Source organism: Cucumis sativus, chromosome 7 (genome assembly GCF_000004075.3).
Source record: "Cucumis sativus cultivar 9930 chromosome 7, Cucumber_9930_V3, whole genome shotgun sequence".
In the NCBI taxonomy this organism is placed as follows: Eukaryota; Viridiplantae; Streptophyta; class Magnoliopsida; order Cucurbitales; family Cucurbitaceae; genus Cucumis; species Cucumis sativus.
In genome coordinates, this window is record NC_026661.2 from 10448440 (window position 1) to 10475957 (window position 27518).

A 27518-nucleotide genomic window follows, 5' to 3' on the forward strand; every position below is an offset into this window, starting at 1 on the left:
AACCATTAGACTTTATCTGGAATGTCCTTGTTCAGTGCCCAATAACCAACGCAACCGTTTGTTGCCATCTTTTTTCTTTACCACCAACACTAGACGTGGGAATGCACTAGTGGTTGGCTGTTGCTACGAGTAGTGCAGAAGCTGAATAAAGATGAGTTTGAGAATTTGTGAAGAGATTTGGTTACAGAAGGTCCTGTCTGACCTTCACCAAGAGTTGAGTTGCCTATGAAAGCTAGTATGTGATAACAAAGCCGCTACTAGCATAGCTAATAACCTCGTTCAACATAACAGAACTGAACATTGAGATTGACAGACAGTTCATTAAGGAGAAACTTGACAATGACAGTATCTGTATTCCATACATTCCATCTATATTCCATACATTCCATCTATATTCCATATATTCCATCAGATCAACAAATTGCTGATGTTCTTTGCTCTTGCTAAAGGGTTACTCAGACATAATTTTGACTCATGTATTAGTAAGTTGGGTCTGATTGACATCTACGCCCAACTTGAGAGGGAGAGTGTTGAAAATAATTGTACTAAGGGTATTGGTGTAATCTTTATACCCTTGTTCATTTCCTTTTTTGTCAAGACCCATTATGGCCTATATATATTCCGTCCCTTGTATTCTTTTGATTACAAGAGAAATATACAAAAGACTCATATCGTGGTTTTTTTTCTACGAACTATGGTTTTCCACGTACACAAATGTTATTCTTTCTTCTTCTCCTTTTATTAATTTTTATAAATTCATTAATGCAATTTTTTAAAAAAGGCAAGGAACCCAAACCCAATCGACTCTTAAATCAAGCAAGGTCTCAATTTTTCGATTTGTAGGAACCAAGGACTGATCCAGCCAAACTTCTAAATGTTCTCCGGTTGATTTTGAAGCTTCAACTTGCTGAAAGAAGGTTAAGTTCTTCTTTATGTCCCTAGCTTATAGAAGCCTTAACACCCACGATAAGCTCCAAAGAAAGTTTCAGTATTCTGTTCCCCCCAGCCCTTCTATGTGCTGCCTTTGTTCTAATAGTAAGGAGACCTTAGACCACTTATTCTTGCATTGTGACTTTATTATGAAAGTTTGGTCTCTGCTGTTTAGAACTTTCAATTTGGACTTATTATTGCCTCCCTAGCAAGATTGATAGTTGGATGCTTGAAGGACTCAGTAGCAAAGTTATTCGTCCGAACGGGAATATTTTGTGGAAATGTGCTACTCAATCTCTTTTGTGGTGCATTTGGAATGGGAGAAATAGTAGACGTTTTTAGAACAAATATGATTCTTTTGATTCTTTTTGGATTGTGGTTCAACATACAGCTTCTTGGTGGAGTACCAACTACACCAAACACTTTTATAGTTATAGCCTTTTTATGATTTTCAACAATTGGAGGACTCTTATTTATTAATTTGTTTTTCTAGGGAGGGCCCTCTCGTCCCTTGCCCATAGGATGTTTTCCTTTGTTCTCTTGAATATATCTGTTTCTTATAAAAGAAAAAAAAGAAGTATAGAGATTAAAATGAACATGTTCAAAGTGAGAAATAAAATGAACCAAAACTCAAAGTATAAGAACTGAGAAGTAGCATTTAAACCAAAAAAAAAAAAAAAACAAAGAAAAAACGAAAAGAAAGTTCCAGCTTCCACACAAGTAAGCCTCTAAAAAACAAAAATACCCACGCGTCCAATAGATGTGAAGGCAACTTTCACTACAAGAAAGGAATAAACCTAATCAGTAATTAAAGTCAACTGTGAATTAACTGAAGGCTCCAGTGCCTATCTCCAAACGAAAATTTTTTGAGGAAGACAATTATTTTCTTACTAAAGTAGAATGGCTACAAGACTAATCTAAATAGAGATTACAACGCAAACAAGCTAGGAAAGAAAATATAGTACAACGAAATAATTGCAAATTAAGAGCTAAATACAAATAAAAAAATAAGATACAAAATATAGTTGTAAATGTTAATTTAAAAAATAAAATAAAATAGAAATATCACCTCTGTAATCAGAGACTCCAAACGATCAATCCTGAAAACTCCTTCCTATCATGAAGACAGATAAAATGAACCAATTGAATGCTTCATGTTATATTTGAAAGGACTAGAATGTAGCAAACAAATACATATTTACAAAGCAAAGGATGTTTCACTTTATAAAGCAGGGATATCAGGGAGGACTTGAGCTTGGGTGAATTGCCAGTCAGTACTTTTCTAGCAATCCATGGATATGTACTGCCTAAAACTTTGTAATTAGGGTCAAAGCTGACAGCAATTCCCTCCAGTACTGCAAGGCTACATCCATCAACAAAGTAGGAGTTTAAACCAATGATTTTAGATGTTATACCAAGTGAACGAAAAATCATTCACATTATATACATCGCCTTGTACCATAAAGATCACATAGCGCCTTAAATCACCAATTCAACCCAAAAACTTAAGCTGATAGGTGAGGGTAAAATTTAATATCATATCCAACACTTCCCCTCACTTGTGGACTTGAAATAACTAAAAAGACCCAACAAGTGAAAATTAATATTAAATGGGGAGGAAATAATGTTGCAGGGGTTTGAACCCAGAACATCTTGAAGCAACCTACTCTGATACCATCTTAAATCATCAATTCAACCAAAATGCTTAAGCTGATAAGTGAGGGTAAATTTAATATAATATACAACATAGCATAAGACTAATAGTTTTAACTAAGCAAAATTACATATGTCACAAAATCAGTATGACTACCTCCTAATGACGAGAGAAAAATATGAAGGTATACGGAATTTGAATTTATACCTGCAAAAAAGTTTTAAATATGTCAATGAGAACCGTGCAATAATCTAAAATTTTCGGGTGAGAATGTTTCCATCATCCAAAAATTAATAATTTCAAGTATGTGCCCACATAATATATATTTCAACTTACAAAGTTGTTAAAATGCAGAGAATAAATTCATCATGCTTGAATTTATTACCTTCCTCTCACAGCCAAACAATTAAATACTGCAGATTTAAAAATTAATCTTTTATACTTAAACGCCTCCACGTCTGACTCCTATCAGTTCAAAATCTACTCTAGAAACTGCAATCAACCACGTCAGACTTCTAACAAGTATATATGTTATTCAATTCTACGTGGAAGTATAAGCTCTCTTTATTAGAAATTTGATTGGAAATAAATCAAAGAATTGTCTACAGGAAGTATCTTTCATAGCTAGATCATATTTAATCAAATCATCATAAAGCCTCCCTACTGGTAGTCTCTCCCCCCAAGCTATATGCTGGTTCCCCACTTCAGGACAGTTGTGGGCTTGAAAATTTACAGCCAATATGTGGTTGTCAATATCAAATGGAGAGAAAATAAAAGGGGTTTGTGGACACAGGACCTCTACCTCTGATACCATACCATGTTAAATCATTATGGAACCAAAATGTTGAATAATGATAAATTTAATCTTCTATTAACAATTTACTTTAACAACAAGCTCATATCCAACTGCCCCAAGTCCTACAGAAGTCAACTCAACTATAGAATTAGTTCTTACTTTTTTTCTGCTTCAAAGTTCCACCCCGATTAGAACTTCAAAGAATACTGAAACTGAGACAATCATTTGGATGATAGGAGTCAAGAAATATCGTACATTGTGGTTCCTAAGTTTCCCAGAAGGTCCCCAAAGCTAATACTTCTTACTCCTTTGGAAACAGCGTTTTGGAATACAGCTGCACCCACAATATATGTGAGATTAATACCTCATCCATGATAACCCTTTAGAAAATTACCATCAAGCCCAATAACACAATTCATTGATGCAAGAATTTTTTATGGAAAACAGGAAAACCTGTTAATGCCTGTGTGACTGCTTGTCTATCTGCAGTTGGTGGAAGAAGCCTATAAAGACAAGAAAAATGCCACCTCAAAAAAGTCAAGCATCAAAAGAATTATCTTTAACAGAAAACGAGTAGAGAGAAGCCACAGGCCCACGATACCCAAGGGTGACAAAATCCTTGGCCAATGCATCAAAATCACGGTTTACAAGATGGAGACAAGCTTCAATAAATCCATCACGAAGCTCTTGTTTAAATTCACCCATCATACCAAAATCTGGCGGCAAAGGTGTAAATATTAACTCATCAAGATATGTAGTTTTTAACTTTATATCATTGTTAGCGTGTAAAATATGTAAAGTTGGACATGATAAAAAGGTTTTCCATTTATTTATACACGATAAAAAAGGTAATGGAAGATGAAGCATCTATTTTGTCAAATGATGGTAAGGTAAATGAAGTGAAAATTGTCCAAACGTTCCTTTAGCATGATGGGAAGATGAATGAAAATGAGAAGATGAATGAAGTAAAAGTTTGTCCAAATGTTCCCTTAGCATAATCTTCCTCTTAATTTGAATGACTCGGGTGACAATGGTCCTAAGGTAGCCACACCTATTGATGATTTTCCACACAATAAGAGTCTCTAGAAGAAGTTAAGCATTCATCATCTCCTCAACCTACAGAAAGTACCAACAGAGTGAAGCCAATGTGGTCTATGGAGGCCTTCCATCTGTATTATTCTCAAAAAAATAAAAAAAGGAAAAAGAAATTCCTCTTGTCCCTGAATGATGCTCTAGAAGAGTTTTGTTTTACACTGATCTTTTGATTTCTTCATCATTCTAGATGCAACGGGATTTCATTTCAAAACAGCAACAACCTTTGGATCCTGACAAGGTCTTTAACAATTCTAGTATCTCTATCCTTGGGTCAACTGATCAGTTATTAACGAAGTATCTGACCCCCCGCCCCCCCAGCTTCTAAAGAAGTTTTATCTTCTTTTCAATGATGATGAGGAATCAATTGTAAGAATTGCCAAGAAGTATCAAATTTCAGGTAGCTATTGGGCAAAAACTTAAGATATACAATCAAGCTCTCACCAAAAGTAGCAAACGATGATATAGTTAATGATAGTATTAATATAATTAGATTATTCTTAGGAGATATTATTCTTAGGAGATATTATTCTTAGGAGATATTATTCTGGAGATATTATTTGATATTATTTCCTTAAGTGTATTTCTCTATGGTTATATATAGGCTTGTATCTCTATTAAGTAATTAAGGAAATATAGATTGATTCCATAAAATCAACAGATAGTACCTAAATAAGCTAGTTTTCCGTCAGAGGTGCGAAGAAGATTTCCAGGGTGAGGATCTGCATGATAGAATCCATATTCCAGAAGTTGATTGAAGGAGCAGTATACCCCAACCTGTTGGGGATGACGAAAGAGATCATATTAAGATATTACAAAAAAAAATGAGACACAAGAAGGTTACTCAAGAAGCATATAGTTTAGTTGTAGAATTTCATTTAGTCTTGAGAATAACCTCCACCAAGTAAAGATCCTTCGTCTCTGTTAACCTCTGCCCCTACATAAACAATATGAAAAGTGTGAGCAATGATTCTAATTACAACGATAAATGAAAATTTTAGTTTTTACTGAAAGAGTAAACGTGATTAGCCCAAGTATATAGTCTCCCAACTATTATTTTCCTCTCACAAAATTAAGTAAGGTTAAACTTACAAATTGCAAGAATATCAAACATTTTCGGCCTCAATATCAAGATTCGCCATACAAATAATAATTAAAAATAAAGAAATTGGACTAGGTTGGAGTAAAAAATTCCTATTTTGCCAGCCCCAATCTTATCGATATGTCTACTAATATTTCATCCAAGACTTGTTTCATAACTCGAAGGATGAGTCAAGCAATCATACCTTTACCCATTCCATAGTAAGGACCCTACGTGTTGTGTGCTCCATGAACATTTGAGGAACCAATACATCTTGCAAGCTTCCGTACAACTGTCTGTTCAATCAAATGTGAAATACCACTAGTTAGCAATATGTATGAAAGTTTGAAATTAAATTATTAAATTCAGATGCATGTATTGATTGTAAATATGTTAATTAGGTGAAACCATTTATAATTTTATTTTAATCTCTCCTTCTGATTCTTACCTTTGATGTATTAAGCCTTTCTCTTATATAAGAATAAATTATTGTAATAGTAATACAAAGACATTTTCATTCCATATAATTAAGAGCTTGTAATCTTGCATCGTAGGCCCTTCATGACAACATTGGCATAAGGCCTCATCTTATCTTGAGCTGCTCTTGCACCCAAGACATAATAATAAGCAGGTTGCACTTTTTTTTTTTTTTTGTGTGTGTGTGTGTGTAAACCTTTTTCTCAATGAAATCGTCGTTTTCATTTAATAAAAATAATAATAATAAAGGCTTGAAATAGGCTTTTGCCGTAAAAGAAAGAGGAATGTGTCTTTATACTTACGCCTTTGAGGCATAATTATGAGTAAGATATGGAAGGGTAACAAAGATGGTGAGGGTCTTCATCTTTTAAATGGGAAAATCTTCTTAATCCCATGAAAGAAAATGGACCTTGGTTTTATGGTTTGAAAGACAGGAACAAAAGAAAATGGAGGCAATACTAGTCCAAAAATGGCTCAATGGCTCAACGGAGGAAGCTATTGATGCTAAATATCAAACCACCCTTCTCAAAAATAAACCGGGTAGCTTCTTCCAGAACAGCCAGGCCCATGGAAAAAATTATTTATTCTAAGTATCGAAGGTTTTTCTTTTCTTCAATTTTTTCTGTGGTCTCACTGCCAACTCTTATAATATTTTTATACTTCTACAACTTTTAAAAGAAATATAACTCCAAAAGATATTTTTCATTTTTCCTAAATTTATGCATGGCTTGCCGTTCTAATTATAAAGAAAAAAATTAATTAAAAAAAACTGTTGTATTTTCCCATGTCTTCTTTTTCCAACTTTCTTTCTAGGTTTTTCCTTGGTTTTTTATTTTTTTTCGTATTCTTTCTTTATTTCCCTAATTTTTGGGTATTGTTTTTAGCTCAAAAGATAATGGTAATAATTGATGTAGTTTAATCATTCTAAATGCTACAATACTGGGCCGGTAAGCTTGTACATTTCTATGCTTTTTACTCTATTTGAAATGAGGCTCAGGCCTCACACACCACCTCAAAGCTTACACCTCGGTTCTTGATGAGAAAAGGTCTCAAGGTTGCCTTAAACTTTTTGAAACATCGCTCCTCCCTATAAGTAAAAAAAATCTAGTGACAATGGACTTGCTCATACCTGAACTTACGACCATTATTTGCTTCTCTCCTGTAATCCATCTCCTGCATTCAATGTGATTTACGATTTACCTGTATTCAATCTTAACTTGAGAACAGTCATCCAACAAACTTCAAACTGAAAATCTAAAAACTACATTTATGATGATTGGATGACGTATAATAATTTGTAAAGGAAAAATCTCCTTTTGTTATATTGGTGAGTATTCACCAAAAATACAATCACAAGGGTTCAAAAAATTATATCTGCCTCGTGACATGGTTGACGGGAGAAATCTTTGAAGTTACGCTATAATTGCAAATTCTATCTGTGAAAGGATGATAAGTCTATGGAGTTCCCTAAAAGGATATCTTCCCTCACATCCGAGCAAGGAAGACTTCATTTTAAGAGAAAAGTATTAATTTCATGAGAACTTCACAACTATTTGCAATTGCACTATACTAATTTGGTGGTCCCTCGTCATCTTTAATGATAAAGTCAATTCCCTTATCTTTAAAGATAAAGTTAATCATCCATATTGCCTACCTCTTATCTTTTGTGCACTATTTTAAACAACCAAGTTCTCTACAAGAAGTATGGTTTAAATTAATTTTAAATTAGTTTGTGTTCAAATTTTGAAACAGAATACATACCTTGAAAAGACTCGTTGCCCATTCATCAACAACTGCCTGCATATTAAAAATAGTTGTATAAATTATATATGATGCGATTGTGGGTTGAAGGCTTATAACAAAACTCACTTAGTCCTTAACTAAATTGAGGGAAGTGGTCATATTTGCATACACAGACTACACAGTTGAAGAACCAGAAGTGTTAATTCACTTGATGTGCTCTTAACACCGATGTTTAGGTTACCATACCTGGAGATCAGTATTTAACTTGCCCACCTTGCGAAATACAGCAGCTAGATACCGCAAGATCAAGATATCCAGTGCTATAGCAGCCTGAACTCCAGGCCTTTGAACTTTGACAGCAACAACTTGTCCGTTACGTCGAAGCCTTGCTTGATAAACCTATACTTTAGAAGAAAACTCAATACACTTGTCTAGCCTTGGGGAAAGTAATAGTTCAATATGATCATAAATTAATGAGAATTACTTTCCTAATTAATGCGAATTGCTTTCAAGATCTAGGAAAGTAATAATTTCTTATAATCTGAGAATTACACCTAAAAACAACACAACTACAATGAAAGAAAAAAAAAAACCTGCCCAAGAGATGCTGCAGCAGTTGGCTCAGGTGATATCTCAGAAAAAAGCTCATCTAAAGGTATATTTAGTTCTTGTTCTATTGTATCAAAAGCAAGTTGAGATGAGAACGGAGCTATTTGGTCTTGTAAAAGTGAGAGTTCATCCAAATAAGAAGGTGGTATCAAATCCTGCAAAGTATATTAAATAAAATCTCACAAAACCATATAAAATATCTGAATAATCAAAGCTATTTGAAAATAAGTTCTGTAAAGATTATGTTTATCACGCGAACCTCCATTGAGGTGCTAAAGACAGATGAATTTTTTCTGCTTTTGTTTCAATAATCAACTTATTTCTAAAAAAAAACACAAGAAGAAGGTTCAAGTGGGAAAATAACTCTTTCAATCTTTGTGGAGAATATGTTCAAAATAGAACTTGAAAATTTGATCTACTGATCTCCTGAAAGCATTTGAATAGAAAAATTCTAAACTCATTCATAGAAATTTTAACATCACAAATACCCAAAGTAAAGTGGAACAAACATCTCCAAGATGAACCCAAAGAATATCAAATTTCGTACGAGCTTAGGACACTCTCTTGCAATGTCAAGGTGAAGGTATAAAATTTATACCAAGAATGAAAGAATGCAATATTCTTTTAGATAAAGAAAATAGATCACAAGTGTTAAGTTTTCCAAAAATTAAAAACAAATATTACAAAAAGAGCTTCCAAAACTTAAAAGTACTAAATATAAGAAAATACTCTTTCATAGAGAATCCAAGATCACAGATCCTCAAGTAAATAACTCATGCTTGCATCTAAACTTTGAACGAGCAGAAAAGCATCCAATTTTCCAAAATCAAAGTGAATGAGAATTACATAAATTGTTTTTCATGATGAAAGAACAAATAGGAATGGGGAGGATGATAAGACCCCCTCCCCAACCCCCCCCCCCCCCCCCCCCCCCCAAAAAAAAAAAAAAAAAACACAGCGAGCGAGCACCATGAATCCTATTATCATCATCAAAGAAAGAATAAAAATCTGTACATTTTCTCCTTCCAAATTTGGATCATTAAAATCAAACTGAGCCTACAAGAATATTAAAATTTAGATCAGTCATTTTTCCATTTTGAAGAACAAAATAGTTTAAGGGTTGGATAGGCTCATGAGGAAGATGCCTTCGGCGGTTGGGTCTTTTTGTTGTATTTTGTGCTGAAAGGCGGAGTAAGATTTTCCATATTCTCAGGCGTTGTGATTGTTTAAGTTGTTTCTGGGATCTTTTCCAGAAGTTTATTGTTTAAAGTTGTTTTTGGGATCTTTTTCCAGAAGTTCAGGATTAGTTTCCCTTATTAATTAGGATTAGGGTTGGTTTCTTTTTCAATTATAAACAGAATACTTGTATTCAAAATATTTAAACATTAATAAAATTCTCTTATTTGGTATACGTCAAATTGGTGTCAGAGCAGCCATTTGGACCGACGTTGATTGCCACTAGTGGAAGACTAGGAAACTCCTCATGACGCTGATCACAAGAGGGAGCTTTGCGAGTTGTGCTCGTTGCCAAACAACACGCATCTAACAAGGGGGCTCCCTTAAAATTCCAAATAATAAAATAATCAAGATTTTGCAAGAATAGACTATTATTGCTCAAAAAAGACGAAGAAAAAATATAGCAGTTGTTCGTATAGGCAAGAAAGTAAGATTTACTCCAAAAAGTAGTGTTGGAAGTCTGATTCAAGTGATTTGTAAGAAATCCAACATAATAATGTTGCCCATGCTCAATTTTCTCAAAGAATTGCATTATCTGCATTTGAAATTTGATTATAGTGATTCTATCAATTCCAACAAAGATTCTAATGCAATTTGGAACGGAATAAAAAGGATGGACAAATTAAATACAATGGTGTCAAAAATATCAAGACAGATGGAACTTGTCTTGATGAACCTTCCTCAACGAGAAGAGGAAAAGAGAGGAGATGATCGAAGAAGACCTAGCCAAATAGCGGTGGGAAGAAGTTTTAGAAAAAAAATCAGAGGCAATTGGAACTCACAGGGGAGGGGGATGGATCACCTAGTTTTTCAAACTCCAAGATTCCAAAAACCCATCCAAGAGGTTCACGACTCTGAATTTTTTTTCATTCAAAAGAGAAGGCGATAGACCAATCCGAGTAGGAAGATGATATTTTCAAAAATTGTTTATATGAACATACTAGAAGACAAAAAAGTAAAATTAATTGTCTTCAAGTTGAAATCAAAGGTGTTGGTTTGGTAGAATCAAAATCAATTGAATAGAAAGTTGATGGACAAAAGACCAATAAGAAATTGGCAACAAATGTTGAAGATGATGAAAATTAGATTCTAGCCACCAGAGTATGAACAATTCTTTATCAACAAAATCAGAAAAATATGTGTAAGAATCAAATCGTGGCTGACTTTACTAAGAGAATAGAAAGGTTGCAAAAGCTGAAGGAAACCACGTGAGAAAAAACTTTCAACAATTATCCACAAGGAAATACAGAAGCTAGAAAGCAATCTCAATTTGGGACCACTTCAGGAACAAAAATGAATAAGATAAATCAAGTGAAAAAGGTACAATGTGCGAGGAAGAGCTCATTTTGGAAGAAGAAAAAATTAAAGAAAAAGAAAACGAAGCTATTTTCAAAATGGAGAAGGCGCCAACCTAATTTGAAGTAAAACCCGGAAACCCATACAAAATTACATTTGGGCACTTAATCGAAATTGCTGACAAGACAGAGGTGACAGGAAATAAACACCTGACGAAAAAGGAAGAAGAAGATCGCGTGGCTGAAGAAGAAAATAGAGCAGAAATTAGCCTTGACCATAATTACCAAAACAGACAAAAAGAGAATCAACACCTATGTATACAAAAAAACGTGCAAGATTTACCAAGAATCATTCAAGAACAACTAAGATCAAGGTTATATCAAAATATTTTTCCTTCATTCCTTGAGTCTGCATATATATTAACAACAAATAATTTTTTTAACAACATAATTCTTGGATTAATTCATGGTGATTTTGCTAAAAAGTTCATTCCGTTTCTGATGTAATATAGAATAAAGCTATGGTTAAACAACTGTAGTTAGTTAGTAAAACAGTTTAAACAATTAAACTGTTTAACAGTTAAGACTGTTTCATAAACAGTTATTTCAGCTACTTGTATCTACTTAAAAATTCTCAATAAATACCCCTTCTCTTAGCCACTATTGGCAGAGATTTCATTTGAGAAAATTAATCCCAGCTTTGAATTACATCAAAGTGGTATCAGAGCAGTCTCGATTCTTGGACAGATGGCTGGCCGGAGAGGTAACAACCCTGCCGCGGAGGATCACCGTGCGCAAGAAGAAGCGGAAATCACCGCCCTCTCTCCAAGGACAACAACCGTTCGCTTGCTGGCTGTTGAGGAATCCTTGGAAGATCTCCATAACAAATTTGATAGATTGATGGAAAGCGTTGACTTGTTAAGCCGAAGAGAAGAAGACCCACAACCACCACCACGGACCGAAGCCAACTTCCAAAACAACCATTGTTTCGGTGAAGCAAGAGGCCGGCGAGCAAGGGAAAATGATGTAATTCAAAGTTGGGATTAATTTCTCAAATGAATTCTCTGCCTCTAATGGCTAAGAGAAGGGGTATTTATTAAGAATGTGTAAATAGTTACCAGTAGTTGATAAAACTGTTTTTATGAAACAGTTTTAGCAGTTAACAGTTTAATTGTTTAAACTGTTTTACTAACTATCTACAGCTGTTAGTTAACAGTTTAAACAATTAAACTGTTTTACTAACTATTCTATATTACATCATTCCACCCCCCTAGCATCAAACTCATCCCGAGTTTGTCATGAAAGTTGAAATCCATCCGGTGCAGTGGAGTATGACCAAACCAACCTCCTACATTTTGGACAAAAATATTGTGATTGAAGGGATAAAATCGAGACAGAAAATCAAATATGGCCACTAAAAGATGAATCTCTCCATCGGCCATAAACCCAAAAAAGACGTTCCCTTCAATCTCATTTAAAGCCGTCTTCAAATAATCAATTTCAAAAGAATAAGCTTTTGAAGAAAATCCTTCCAAGATCACATTTTCTTTATTATTCGCTTCAAGTTCTTTGACGGTTTGAAGATTCATTTCCACCTCAACCAATGTGTCGTTGATCTTTTGCTCGGTGTTTGATACTTCTTTTTCATCTTCTTTGTTGGATTTTTCTTCACTTGTGACCACTTCCAAGTTAACATTTTCAAATTCTTGTTCCTCAATTTTATCTTCATGATTTTCTATTTGAAAATTTTCCAACCGTGATTTCTTTGCCTTCTCTTCTGTATATGAAACCAATCTGTTCATGGACTCTTGCAAATAGATTGATGGTTGATCTACATGTTGAGTCTTTTTCTCCAATGAAAGATGATTTTTTGGAAAATTAGTTTGATTGGATCGTTGGGCCATTTTTTGATATTGCCCCTTTCTTATTTTGTCCCAAACTGTTTTAGAAACATTATCGAAGTCACTAGAATCATTTTTCCAATTTGGATGATGATAGGTTCTTTGAGAAAATCGGACATGGTCAAAATTTGAATGTTGAAATTCTTTTTCCGAATCACTTGAATCAGAATTCCAGCATTGTTTATGGAAGTGCAATTGATTTCCTTGTTTATACCAACTGCTGGTTTTTTTTCTCCTACCATCAGCATGTGACCAAAACCTTCTCTTATGATCATTTACTATATTTTCTTGTCATTCATCATTGGAACTCCAATCTTGAAGTTCTTGGTAGTAATCTTGGTTTCTTGGAAGAGGTTCTTGCTCCTTCTTTCTTGAGCTCCAAATCTTCCTTCTTGACTGTCATCATCGGCATACCGTAGTGGAATGTCCATTGGTCTCCTCCTTCGATCATTTCTTTGGTTGGGCAGGTTTCTAAAGTTTCTTTGAGTTCTTTGGCCTCCTCTGTTTCCATCGTTTCGGTCATGTCGCTGATGCTGTCTATTCCTGAAATTTCCTCAAGCTTGTCGTCTCTGCCTACAGTTGTTACCACCATTGCCTGCTGCGTTGGCTTCTAATTGTGGTGGTGCGGGTGGTTCATCAATCCTCCTTGCCAATAGTTCGAAGTTGTCCATGACCCTGTCAATCTTCCGGTGTAGATCTCCCAAAGAATCCTCAACGGCCAGCAAGCGAACCGTCGTTGTTCTTGGAGAGAGGACGGCGCTATCTTCCGCCACTTCTTGCACGCGGTCTTCCCCCACGGCTGGGTGAGTTCCTCTCCGGCCAGCCATCCGTCCAAGAATCGGGGCTGCTCTGATACCACTTTGATGTAATTCAAAGTTGGGATTAATTTCTCAAATGAATTCTCTGTCTCTAATGGCTAAGAGAAGGGGTATTTATTAAGAATGTGTAAGTAGTTACAAGTAGTTGATATAATTGTTTTTATGAAACAGTTTTAACAATTAACAGTTTAATTGTTTAAACTGTTTTACTAATTATCTACAGCTGTTAGTTAACAGTTTAAACAATTAAACTGTTTTACTAACTATTCTATATTACATCAGAAAACTTCAAAAACCTACACCACCAACGACATGGCAAAAGAAGGAGACCAGCCCAAGATTATCAAGAATCTCTTCCAAGAAACCAAGATTACTACCAAGAACTTCAAGATTGGAGTTCCAATGATGATGAATGGCAAGAAAGTCCAGTAAATGATCATAACATAAGGCTTTGGTCACATGTCGATGGTAGGAGAAAAAAAACCAGCAGTTGGTATAAACAAGAAAATCAATTGCACTTCCATAAACAATGCTGGAATTCTGATTCAAGTGATTCGGAAGAAGAATTTCAACATTCAAATTTTGGCCATGTCCGATTTTCTCAAAGAACCTATCATCACCCAAATTGGAAAAATGGTTCTAGTGACTTCGATAATGTTTCTAAAACAGTTTGGGACAAAATAAGAAAGGGGCAATATCAAAAAATGGCCCAACGATCCAATCAAACTAATTTTCCAAAAAATCATCCTTCATTGGAGAAAAAGACTCAACATGTAGATCAACCATCAATCTATTTGCAAGAGTCCAAGAATAGATTGGTTTCATATACAGAAGAGAAGACAAAGAAATCACGGTTGGAAAATTTTCAAATAGAAAATCATGAAGATAAAATTGAAGAACAAGAATTTGAAAATGTTAACTTGGAAGTGGTCGCAAGTGAAGAAGAATCCAACAAAGAAGATGAAAAAGAAGTATCAAACACCGAGCAAAAGATCAACGACACATTGGTTGAGGTGGAAATGAATCTTCAAACCGTCAAAGAACTTGAAGCGAATAATAAAGTAAATGTGATTCTGGAAGGATTTTCTTCAAAAGTTTATTCTTTTGAAGTTGATTCTTTGAAGACAGCTTTAAATGAGATTGAATGGAACATCTTTTTCGGGTTTATGGCCGATGGACAGATTCATCTTTTAGTGGTCATATTTGATTTTTTGTCTCAATTTTATCCCTTCGATCACAATATTTTTGTCCAAAATGTAGGAGGTTGGTTTGGTCATACTCCATTGCACCAGATGGAGTTCAACTTTCATTACAAACTCGGGACGAGTTTGATGCTAGGGGGGTGGAATGATGTAATATAGAATAAAGCTATGGTTAAACAGCTGTAGTTAGTTAGTAAAACAGTTTAAACAATTAAACTGTTTAACAGTTAAGACTGTTTCATAAACAGTTATTTCAACTACTTGTAACTACTTACAAATTCTCAATAAATACCTCTTCTCTTAGCCATTATTGGCAGAGATTTCATTTGAGAAAATTAATTCCAGCTTTGAATTACATCCGTTTCAAAAGACAAATCTTGGCTCGACTTGTGCAATTTGGATGTTGTTGATATTAGTTTTAGAGTTGTTTCCATTCAAGTGGCTTACTTTTTACCTTTATTTTCGTTTTAAAACTCCAGAACGAGTTTCTTTTAGGAAGGATAGAATGAGGTAGTAGGAATACTGTATTATGGTCAAATCATTCATTTATTAGGATTAGGATTAGTTTCTTTGGTTATTATGGATTAAATTAGTTTCTTTTAAGGATTAGAATTAGTTTTTTTATTAATTAGGATTAGAATTAGTTTTTTTTTCAATTATAAATAGAGTACTTGTATTCAAAACTTTCAAACATTAATAAAGTTCTCTTATTTGGTATACATTAGAACTACAAGAAATGGAAGGCTTTGAAAACCTCAAATATGATATACAATTTCATAGCGGCTTTGAAGAAACAAATTCAAAAACTTACAGCTCGAGATGAGACAGCCTGAGCAATTTTGATGTATGCCTGCAAATAAAGCCATGATAAAAGTTGAGGAGTTAAAATGAAAGTATTCCAATAAAGTAAATATGAAATTAATTGAAGCTTAAGAAACAAAGTTATTGGTATATGAATAATGTGAAGATCATAAATTAATACAACATTTGTACAGTAACTAAAAGTCAGAATTTTATAAAATAATTTCCCATGAAGTAATATAAAAAATAATGATAATAAAAAAATAAAAATAAAAAAATTCAAAGCCTTTCATCTGTACATAAACTAAGAAACTTCAAAAGGCGAAACAAAAACAACAGGAGGGGGTTCCCTTGACTTTTCAAAAAACAATGTATAGATTAAATCTAAGCTCACTGCACCAGAGAATATTTTTCAGAACAAACCACAAGAGAGAAGAGAGAAAGAGGCCAAGCAGCGGGTGAAAGAAAGAAAGTCATGGAAGAATAATCGGATGATGCAACACATTGCCTAATACAGCATATATACACAAGAAATAGAAGTATACGCGATCTCCCATACAATGCCTACAGCCAAAACCACAAAAACTACCTTCTATATGTTACTTCTGTATATGAACCTTCCTACTATCACCAAGCCATAAAACATCATAATTGGGGGAAGGCTATGGCAGAAGAAATAGAAGCCATGGAGAGAACCAATACATGGACTATTGTCTCTTTTCCAAAGGTTCATCACACCGTTAGCAGCAAATGGGTGTACAGAGTAAAGTGTAAACCTGATGGCACAGTTGACAGATACAAGACAAGAATTGTAGCAAAAGGCTACAGCCAACAAGAAGGAATAGACTTCTCAGATACCTTCTCACCTGTCTCCAAGATTGTTACTGTCAAGATTTTTCTAGCCCTTCTTATATCCCATAATTGGTCTCTTACTCAGTGAAAGAAATTCTCAAAGGATACTTCAAACTCAAAGACTTGGGCCAAGCCAAATACTTTCTGGGCTTAGAATTATCAAGATCCCAACAGGGACTCATGCTCTCTCAAAGAAAATATTGTCTTCAGATACTTGAGGACACTGTTTCTTGAGGCCAAATTGGCTACTACACCTATGGACCCTAATTTGAAGCTATCGAAGAATGAAGGGGAACCTCGTAAAAAAGGTGATATCACTTGCTATAGAAGACTAATATATCTTCAGGTATCCCGGCCAGACATATGTTTTGTTGTTCACCGACTTAGTCAATACATCCAAAGCCCTACAAAGATCCATTTAGATGTTGCTCATCACTTATTAAAATACCTAAAGAGATCTCCCGAACAAGATATTCTAATAAGACCGATTACTTCCTTCCACTTAATAAGAGCCTTCGTAGATGCTAATTGGGGATCATGTCTTAACACTAGAAGATCTATTACGGGTTTTTGCATCTTCCTAGGGGATTATATCATATCATGGAAGTCCAAGAAGCAAGCTATGGCTTCTAGATCCTCTGCAGAAGCTGAGTACGGAGCCTTAGCATCAGTTACCAGTGAGTTGGTATGGATCACACAACTTCTTGTTGATCCTCATGTGAAGATCTTATTGCGTACTACAGTATTTTGTGACAATCAAGCAGCAATTGTCATTGCCTCTAATCCAATGTTTCATGAAAGAATGAAACATAGAGAAATTGATTGCCATTTTGTTCGAGACAAGATAGTTGATGGTTTTCTTAAAGTTCTTCCTATCAAATCCAGCTTACAACTAGCAGACATGTTCACTAAAGCAGTGTCTAAATCTACCTTATCTAGATTGGTATCCAAGTTGGACATCATTGACATTCATCGTCCAACTTGAGGGAGAGTATCAACAATAAAATTAGTTTGTTACAACAGTCTATTAGATCAAGTTAGATATATTCTGTTTTGTAATTACCAGTTGTTAGTTAAGTAGAAGTTACCAAGATCTTCTATATAAAGAGCTTGGATTTTGTAAGTAAATAAGATGAATTAAATAATACATAGCTCTCTCATTTGATAGATAATTATATACATTGCATAATACAGAACATATACCACACGTGAATAGAAGCATAAAAGGAAGGTAAGCATATAAGGAAAGCCAAAATTAGAAGAGAAATGGATGGAGTATCTTATAATTCTCTACATATTTTGGTCAAAAAATTAGGTGAAACTCAGTTGTACTATAAAGATGATATTGGATTATGCAGAATAAATGGGGAAAGTGCGATGAATATACCGGACCGAGCTCCACCAATATATTCCTAAGTTCAGCAGCTCTGACCTACAACAAAACCATCGAAATTACAAACCGCAACAAATACAGATATGCAGATTGAATAACAAATAACTCCCAGCAAAAAAAAAAAAGAAAGAAAGAAATATCGATCTCACCTCGAACATGAGGTCGGACCTTTCCCTCAAATCATCGATAAGGCGTAGACCAAACCATCGGCCAAAAGTAGAACCGACCTGAAGAAGTCTCCGAAGAACAAGAAGCGGCTTCCTCCGATAAATGGCGGCAATCTTGGAGGCGCTGTATTCGGCCAAGGACTCGGACTCGTATGCGGTTAGATCGAAGAGGTAACCGGAGCGTTGAGTGAAGGAATCAAGGGCGGTGGTTCTATTGGTGGCAAATGAGCGGATGTGGAAGATCCGACGGGGGGAGAGAGTGGTAGGAAGATGAAAGATAGGAAGGCATTTGGAGTCAGAAATGGGGGGAAGTGAGGATGAAGATGGATACGATGAAGGTGGAGAAGGAAGAAGTAGCATTTTTTTGTTGGAATTATGGAAATTGGTGAGGGAATTCCAACCCAATGTGCCTTTCCAGTTTGTCAAGAAGAAGAAGAAGAAGAAGGTAAAGAAGAAATATGGAGCGAGCTTCGTAACGGCTATGTTGTGGTCCACGTGTCCATTTTCTGCCTTCCCAATTATCTTCATTCTTTACTTTAAAAAAAATAATTAAAACGAAAACAAACAAAAAAAAATTATAGATCAAATAAATATTCTTTCTTCCTCGGTTTCGTAGAATTTTTTTTCCTTAAAAAAATTATTTTTTCATTTTGTAGCATATATTTCGTTCATGTTTTTTCTATTTTGTTTAATTTTTTATTATTCAGTTTATCTTCTTATTATACTCAACATAAAATTTTTATTAAATGTCTCGTCATTCGTATATACTATGGTATACCACTGAATAATAATTTTATGTTTTGTGATTTGTCATATATATATTACTACATATATTCAATAGTACATACACATTTTTTTCATGTCCTGTGATTTTTTCTTATTGCGTATATAGACCAATATATACACATATTATATATTGATTCAATATTTTTTTTTATTTCTTACGTATATGCTAGTGAATAATTCATTTATGTTGTGTAATTTGTTACATATATATATACTACTGTATATATTCAATAGATCAATATATTTTTTGAATTCTTATATACCGCATATATTGTCTATCATTTGTTACATATATACTACTTTTCTATGATTTGTTACATATATACTACTTCGTATATTCAATAATACATAAATGATGTTATCTTCGACATACATTTCGAATATAAAATATAGATTTTAGAACGTTAGATTTAAGAATTTAACGCAAAAACGAAAAAGACAGCCGTGAGAGAATAAAAAAGAAATGAGGAAGAAAGAAATTTGCATTGTTTTTTTAAATAGTTTTAAAAGTGCACATTAATTTGACAAATAGTCTTCAAAATTGCATTATTAATATAATTTTTCCTGATTTCAGTTGCACCTATTATTGTTATTATTTGTTAAATTTATATTCCTAGAAAACAATTGAGACTAAAATGACAGAAAAGATAATCTTGAAAAAAAGAAAAAGAGAATTTATCAACTAAGAACCAATTCATGCAAATTTCCTGTAAAAGAAGCCATTTACAATATGAAAAAGCAGAAGCAGTCTCAAACAAGTAAACATTTAAATTGACAAAGGAGAAAAGGGTAGAGAACCTATATATGATTCCAAATATTTCATTACAACTGAAACAACCACCAGAGATTTCTCTTTTTTTTGGAACAAAATTTTTTGAAAAATAGAAACAAGGACCAACTTCTAACATCCTTTCCTCCTTAGCTCAAAGTGGTAACTGGTAGGAAAAAGTGCCTGCATATTTAGACCCAGGAAAGTTCAAACTAACCAATCTCAATTCAACAAACAGCAACGAATTCGAACTATGCACCATCACGAGCATCTCTGTACACTCCATGAAGTTGAGCTCATATTCATTATGATCACTGCTTCAACAATATGAAGACTTCATGGCTTGAATTCGCAGAGTAAGACCCAGCATGAGATGGTGGTAGAAGATAAGACAGATAACAAGGTTAACAAGTACAATTCTAACCATTAGTTAAATTCTAAAATCCTTTTCCCCTTTTGACAAAAATTCCAGACATCCCCAACCTGAGATATTATTATTGTAAACGACATTGTATGGGGTCCACTTCTTGTCTCATCTCATGTTACCCTCTCGCAATACATCGATCATACTGAATATCCGCTTGTCTGACTTCAACTGAATCTGCAGTAAACAATATTCAGTTGTTCATGCAACCATTACAAAACTTAACACTAACTCTATGATAAGATCCTGAGGTTGAGAATGTGCAACCACACACTAAAGTTTTTATTGTATTAGAAAAAAGGAAATTATACTAGTAATTGGTATAGCCTTTTGTCAGAAGCCCTATCTCTCCCTATCTCTCCAAGTCTCAACCAAGTTGGAGATCTCCAAAAGTTTTCACTTGTTGGAGAAATTGAGAGTCCCACGTTGGAAAAACTAAGGAGAATCATACTCCATATAAAATAGATGTACTCTTCTCGTAGCCAATTGGTTTTGAGATAAAACCCCCATACTATCAAATCTAACATCACCAACTCGGTAGTTATTAATCTTTCTAACAGTAATATTCTCTATATTTTATCCAACAAATACTCTATACCTTTTACCAGTCTTTGCTTAAGAGGAGGACTTAAACAATGTACTCCGCCTATTCTAAAATGCTCATATGAAGGTACAAACTATCAAACTTCTAACCAAAGGCACACCTTGATCATATTTCTTCTCTTCCTGACCAATAAGACGAGAGTAAGTTCGATCATTGTTCAGTTTTTTATTTTCCAAGATTGCCTGTTTTCTTACAATTTCTTTTTCACCATGGTTTTCATCTTTCCCAAGTAAATACTTGGATTCCTAGACAAATTCCAAAAACAAAATCTTTCTTGTTTTTTTATGTGAATAACCACGCTTTCATTGAGAATAAACAAAGGAATAGATGTACATACCAAAAAAGGGAAGCCTACAAAAAAGTGAAGACTATCTAAAAGGCCTCCAATCAAGCAAAACAAAAGCTAAAGGAATAATTACAAACAAACTTTGCACAAAGAAATATGGAATCTAGTAAGAGTTCTAACATTTTTATTAAGCTATTTCCAATGCACACAAGTGTAATGAAGTGCCTCAGATATTACTAATCGCCTTTAGAACATATAAAGCTACCTTAATAGTAAAGGCAGCAGAGGGAAACTGGTTGAACATCAATTTGCCAAAAGTAAGCCAATTATGGGCTCCTAAACTTCCTATGCCTATACCCCAAAATCCACAGCTTTCAAAACCACTACCCAACCAAAACTATTATTTTTTTCAGTTTTCAAAACTTTGTTTAAACTTTGCGAACACTCCTAAACAGTAGATAACAAAATAAAGAAACCAATATGTGGAAATAGTTTTTAATGTATATAGGCTTAATTTTCTTAAAACTAAATGTTCCAGCGAAGCTTATGATTGCTCTTCATACCTTTAAATCCTTGATTATTGTTAAAAGACTGAAGAGTCAACTTTACAGTGATAAGTATTCATTTGAGTATGAGGGAACCGTTCTTCATAAATTTAGACGATTAGGTTTTGAGTTTCATTTGTTGAAACCAGCATTCCATACCAGCTGAACAGGTTCTCTGTGAGTTGCCAATTCTTTTAAGTCTCAAGTGCCATGTGGGCAAGGCTACAGATTCTCAATTTTGTTGCAGGAAAATGGTGAACACTCCAAGTCAATGTTGCTATGTGCCAATTCAGGAAAACTAAGCTACACTACTGCCATATCATATGCTATTACCGACTAGATTCGTGAACCAGTCATTAAAGTAGAAGAAAAAAACCAAATATTATCAAGTCCTTGAAGAAGAGAAAAAAATTTCCCGACATTTTGTTGGGAAATAGCTGAAGGTCTAAATAAAAACCAAATATTACATTATTACTAAATCCTAAAAGTAGATAAAAATTTTCAAACCAACATTTTGTCACGAAACCAACAGATAAGCGATGTATTGAATAAAAAAAATGCAAAAAGCATAAAATTCCACATCTCTTGTGGACATGGACACATCCCCTTTGTGTCAAGCTCCATATAAATTCCCACGTATAACCAAGCTCAGTGCACTTCCTACCTCATTTTAACTACCCAGCCCAAACATTTATTCTAAAATACATTCCTTCCTACGTGCATTATGACACTACTTTAGCATAGAACCATCGCCAAACATCAGACAAAGAAACTGAAATAATAAATAAAATAAGCAAGAAAGAAATAGGATGGAAGTGTTACTTTTTTGGCAAGGAAAAGAACAGCATCAACTGTGCCCTCTGCATAAATTGACCGACCACAAACATTATGCTGAAACTCAAAAGAAACTCTGCAAGGAAAACAAGTCAAACTTCATTAAGCTTGTTATGTGGCAAAGTAATTAATAATATACACAGTTCCTTTCTTCATTAGGGAAGAGAGAGGGAGATGCTATTACGTCTTGTCTGGTGATGTCAAATGATACATATGGAATGCATGACCAGATAAATGCTCCTCTGGGACTCCCACCATTTCAATCTGTTGCTTGGGATCCCGGATCAATTTTATCTAAGAAAACAAAATTGTTAGGAACTCCTAAAGAGCCTGTAGTTAGGAAATTAATCCAAACTCGGATATAATTACATATCTAAAGGTGAAAAGAGTAAGAAATATTCCTCTGCACACCTGATCCACATCAAAAGAGACACCCAAATTCTGGAAGCAAGAAATGACTGCTTTGGCAGTCCCAGATGCATCCACCTTGCTTGCTTGATGAGACTCCATCACCTAAAATTCTCATCGACCAGAAGAACATTTATGGGATGTAGTTGAGTTGTTGGAATAAAGGGTTAAGGAATTAATGTAGAATCTAAGAAGCACGGACACTTCAGTTTGGATAGCGTGTCTGTGTCTGACACTTGGACACTCTAACACTTGGTGGACACCTATTGGACACTTGCTAGCGTAACAAATGTATTAGATATGCATAGAACACTCGTTGAATAGACTAAAAAGACACATATATGTCAATAATAATCACTTTTGAGCATGAAATACATCAAGCTAAGTCTAAGCATATAAAGAATTAATTCATTTACTATGAATTTCCTTTTACTATAAAAATGATATGTATATTTTAAAAATGAATATTTCAATAAATGTGTCTGTGTTGTGTCGTGTCCTAGATTTTTAAAATATGGTGTGTCGTCATGTCATATTTGTGTCTCATATCCACATTCATGCTTCTTAGTATAGAATAACTAGGCAATGACTTTGATAAGAAATTATATAGAAAAAGCAAAGAAAAATTAAGGTTCACAGGACAAATTCATTTGTTAAAACATCCCAACAAAAAATGTCAGTGCTTCCCCAATTTTAGTGCACACACAGCAGGTATGCATATTTGGGCAACAAAACTCCACAGACCATTATTACTATTATCTCTCAGTTTCTTTTCTTTCTTTTTCTTCTTCTTTTCTTATTTATTTATTTTCTTTTTGAGGATTGATCTTAAAAAATGTGCAAGAGTTGGAAGCTCATGCAGATATTATCCATATGGATTTGAATCCAAAAATAGCTGAACAAAAGTTCTTCATTAACATTTGTATTTGTTTACTTAAAATGAAACTTGGTAAGGGTAAGTAAGGCAAGTAGCATCACACAACTCTGATCAGTTTTAAATACCAACGATACGTAAAAGAAGGCAATACATGCAAAACCATGCTTTCTCATAGTCGACTATATTAAATATTGATTTGTAGCAAATAAAAAAATTGGAATAGACAAGGATGAAAGCCTCTAGATTCCCACTGCTGCACTGCTAAACTACGAGTAGAAGATAGTGCAATTGACAGTTACCTCCAGAGAGTAACCAGAGAAGGCCCCAGGAAACTGCTCAGCCATTATTTCCATAGCTGCAAGGAAGGCAACGACCTATCAAGACCAAAACATAATCAGAAAATGAAAGAGGAGTTCCCATACTCTAGAATTAACAAGGATTTGTTAGAACATAATAGTATCGAATTACCTGCTTGCCCATTTGTGGGGAGATTACAGCATAAACCTTTGAGTCATCGACCGTTTTATACAACCGATCTCTATCTCCACCAGTTGTTCCCATCACAAAGGGAACTCCAACTTTGCAGTAAAGCTCTGCATTATCTGCAACATGAATATAGAGATGCATTATTAAATGAAGCTGACTCCGGACAAGGTAATCTAAGCTTGTTTGGACAAAGCAATTTGTTTTCCTTTTTCCCATTTAGCTACTACAGTTCAAAAGTCTACAAAACTAGCTTGAGGTATCTCCTTGTAGGCTTGTACTACGATAAATTGGCAATTGAAACCTTAATCAAAGATCAAAAACCACCAAAACAAACTGGTGAAAATATGCTTTGAGAATTTCAATCGCCAAGAACTAAAACATAGAAGAAGCAATAACGAGGCGGAAAGGCATCACTAAAACTTCAACATCCATTGTGAGTACACAATAGACAATACTGTTTTGGGAATGCATTCCCGTTCAACTCGAATTTGGTGGTACCCCACTTGACATGTTAACTTTATCTTGTCGGACTTCCAAGAAACTTTAGTGCCAATTTTGCCATGAGATTTCAACCAACATTTAATATCCTTGATTGTTCCACAGGATTTCACTTTTTTAAGACACAAGATACTAAACCCATATCAGACATTTAATATCCATAGAATTTTAAAACCTATCTGATATGGGTTTTTAATACCCGCCATACAAGTAGGAACCTTACTTCTGAGAGATGAATAGTGAAAATATAACCTGATTAATTAATAAGTTAATCATTACTATTAATTTTAATTTTATTATTAAACACAAATATACTATTTAGATTTAATAGATTATTTCACAAAGATAATTAAATAAACATTAAAATTAATTGTTTCACAAACATATACTTTTAACGAAAATAATTTTCATTAAGAAAAAAGATGGAAAGAGTACATATGCATACAAAAAAAAAAAGCCCACAAAAAAGGGAGCTCCCTCTACAAGGAACTCCAACTATGAAAAATAGTTCCTATAGAATAGTTACAAAAGGCATTTGGAATCGAAGCCCACAAAAATACATGAAAACGAACTGGGGAAAATATCTCCTTAGGATCCCCCTATCCACTCCCTTAAACACATACTAGCCCACTCACCCACAAGGTAGCACAGGCCCCTGCGGGTCACTTTTTATGGTTGACAGGGGTGTGCAGCAATCTTGTGGAATTTGTGGGGTGAGTGGAATCGTTGGATTTTTAAAGGGGTAGATAAGGATCCTAGAGAGGTTTGGTCTCTTGCTCGCTTTCATGTTCTTTTTCTGGGTTTTGATTTCAAAGACCTATTGTAACTATTCTATAGCCGTTATTTGGCATAGTTAGAGTCCCTTCTTGTAGGGAGTGGTGGTTTTTTTTTGTGGGCTAGGTTTTCTGTATGCACATGTATTCTTTCATTTTTTTTCTCAATGAATGTCATTGTTTCTATCAAAAGAGAAAAAAAAGACTCGTATACATAAAGGATATCCTGATTAATTCGATTCATAATTACAACCCTCCCCCCAACCCAACCCAAAAAGTACCAACAAAATTTCCTACAAGTTATATGTCAAGGGAAAAGTAGAAAAAAGTTAATCTTTTTGGGAAAATAGCATAGAGCAAGTCAAAAATGGTGTACAAGGTCATAAATTTTCAACTTGTAATATGTTAAAAGACTGTCAACCTTCTCTATTGAAATTGTAAACAGATTATTGCATCTCAGCATTGTCATTAGATTACCATTCACAGCAGAAGGCACGGTGTAATCCACCACGATCAAATTTGGATATTCATCAAAAACTGATGCAAGTACATTTTCCCTGTCTAAAGGGCCATGAACCAAAATATCCTTTCCAGATGCTTGTATAGTTTGTCCAGATTCCTCCAAGGAACCAAATGACACTGGCACAACATTGAGGCCAGCAGAGTCAGCAGCTTTGATAACAGCCTGTCCCATCTTTCCAGAGCATCCATTTACCTAGGTAGCAGGAAAGAAATGAAACACACATACAAGGCTCCAATAACTTCTAGCAATCTAGGCAACAAATAAGATAGCAAGGGAAGTAGGTGCCGCCAACAATAAAAACTTAATTAAAATATCATTTCATTCATTCCGTTTTAACTTTCAAATATCCAAATTTACTTATTCAAAATGGATAGGGGAATATATCAAAACCATAATCCATAAGATGAAACGAAGAATACCATAATGGAGAGGTCCAAATTCTGAGAGGAAGAAGCAGATGATTGACGTTGTTGAAGCGGCGATGATGCTGACATTGACGACATTGATCTCACACGGAAAAACCTGAGCGTCGGAGAAACCACGAGTGCAGGGGAGAACGCCGGGCGAAATGCCTGTGGAGATAGACTGAGAGAAGGAAGCATCGTCGGGGGCGGGAGAGTGAACGGAGTACAGTGAAGAGACTGAGAAATGTTGGTAAGACCAGGCGGCTGGGCAGTTCCGCAAAATGAATCTCGATATTTTCATTATTAGGGTAAAATGCCTTTTTTTTATTCTTTTTTTTCTTTTTGACTAAATTGTACAAATATACCTCTAACCTTCTCAAAAATCTATTATCAAATATTTATAATCCCACATAGTTTCAAAAATAATTATTAAGTATATAATAAAAAAATTTAATAAATTATAAAAATAACAAAATTTATTATTGATACAATCCTCTATTATACTTAAATATTTAAAATTGCAAATATCTTAAATATTTAAAAATTATTTTAAAAACCTTCTAGTACTTACTATTATTTTTAAATTTTTAAACTTTTTACTATTTTATTATCAAACTAAAGTAATCTACGTTACAAACAACACATAATAATATAATTCAAACTAAAATAATTTACCCTTAAACACTATCTACTATAATTTAACTACAATAATTCGCTAATTATTGAATAGATCCTAAAAACTTTAAAGAAAAATTTATGGTTACTATAGTCTAACTTCTCTATTTTCTTCCTACTTTAATAAGGTATATATGGATTATAATAAGAATAAAGAGAATAATAAAAAAAAATGTAAACTTCATATTATAATATAAATATTGTCTTACTTTCTCTATTTTCTTCTTTGTTGTACGTTAGTTATTATGAATGCGTGTTAATAACTAAATACTTTTATTTGATTCTTATTATTTTGATATGTTATAAAAAGAAATTTCAATTGGTGAGATATATTAAAATTTTATCTTTTAACTTAAATTTTGGTTATGAACAAAATTTGTGTAATAGTTGGAACAAAATAAATGAGAAAATTTATATGGCTTGTTTAAAAATGGATTGTTATTTTAACTACAACAAAGCTTTACATAAATTTGAGATATTTTTTTAATGTATAGTTATTTTGCAACGGAATATCACAGTTTTAGTTCAAAAACAATTAATACTTAACTTCTTACTAACGATAGAATATTTAACTTTTTC

General features: G+C 34.0%; 2 protein-coding genes across 5 annotated transcripts in view; both read right to left on the bottom strand.

Annotated features, from left to right (window-relative positions):
- Positions 1-18514, bottom strand: part of LOC101222231 (uncharacterized aarF domain-containing protein kinase At1g71810, chloroplastic) — a 28054-nt gene extending 9540 nt beyond the window's left edge. The window contains exons 1-16 of one of the 4 annotated variants that reach the window (XM_011660667.2): positions 18030-18514; positions 17875-17919; positions 15646-15684; positions 8367-8537; positions 8020-8172; positions 7792-7827; positions 7160-7203; positions 5759-5849; positions 5368-5409; positions 5141-5249; positions 3982-4096; positions 3834-3883; positions 3636-3714; positions 2741-2791; positions 2152-2293; positions 2000-2044 (exon numbers count right to left, since the gene is read on the bottom strand). In XM_011660667.2, the coding sequence (XP_011658969.1) occupies positions 2000-2044; positions 2152-2293; positions 2741-2791; positions 3636-3714; positions 3834-3883; positions 3982-4096; positions 5141-5249; positions 5368-5409; positions 5759-5849; positions 7160-7203; positions 7792-7827; positions 8020-8172; positions 8367-8537; positions 15646-15684; positions 17875-17919; positions 18030-18407 (1590 nt within the window). In that variant the 5' untranslated portion in view covers positions 18408-18514. The remainder of the gene's footprint in view (positions 1-1999; positions 2045-2151; positions 2294-2740; positions 2792-3635; positions 3715-3833; positions 3884-3981; positions 4097-5140; positions 5250-5367; positions 5410-5758; positions 5850-7159; positions 7204-7791; positions 7828-8019; positions 8173-8366; positions 8538-15645; positions 15685-17874; positions 17920-18029) is intronic. The other 3 variants (XM_031888563.1, XM_031888562.1, XM_011660666.2) reach the window with 3 other exon arrangements.
- Positions 18515-19536: 1022 nt separating this feature from the next.
- On the bottom strand, positions 19537-26564 carry LOC101222467 (4-hydroxy-tetrahydrodipicolinate reductase 2, chloroplastic). The gene is made up of 8 exons (XM_011660668.2): positions 26280-26564; positions 25815-26052; positions 24049-24182; positions 23880-23954; positions 22707-22808; positions 22480-22589; positions 22284-22371; positions 19537-20203 (listed from the first exon to the last, which is right to left on the bottom strand). Exons 1-8 carry the CDS (start codon positions 26460-26462, stop codon positions 20135-20137), a joined length of 999 nt encoding a protein of 332 aa, XP_011658970.1. The 5' UTR covers positions 26463-26564; the 3' UTR covers positions 19537-20134.
- Between the last annotated feature and the right edge of the window lie 954 nt (positions 26565-27518).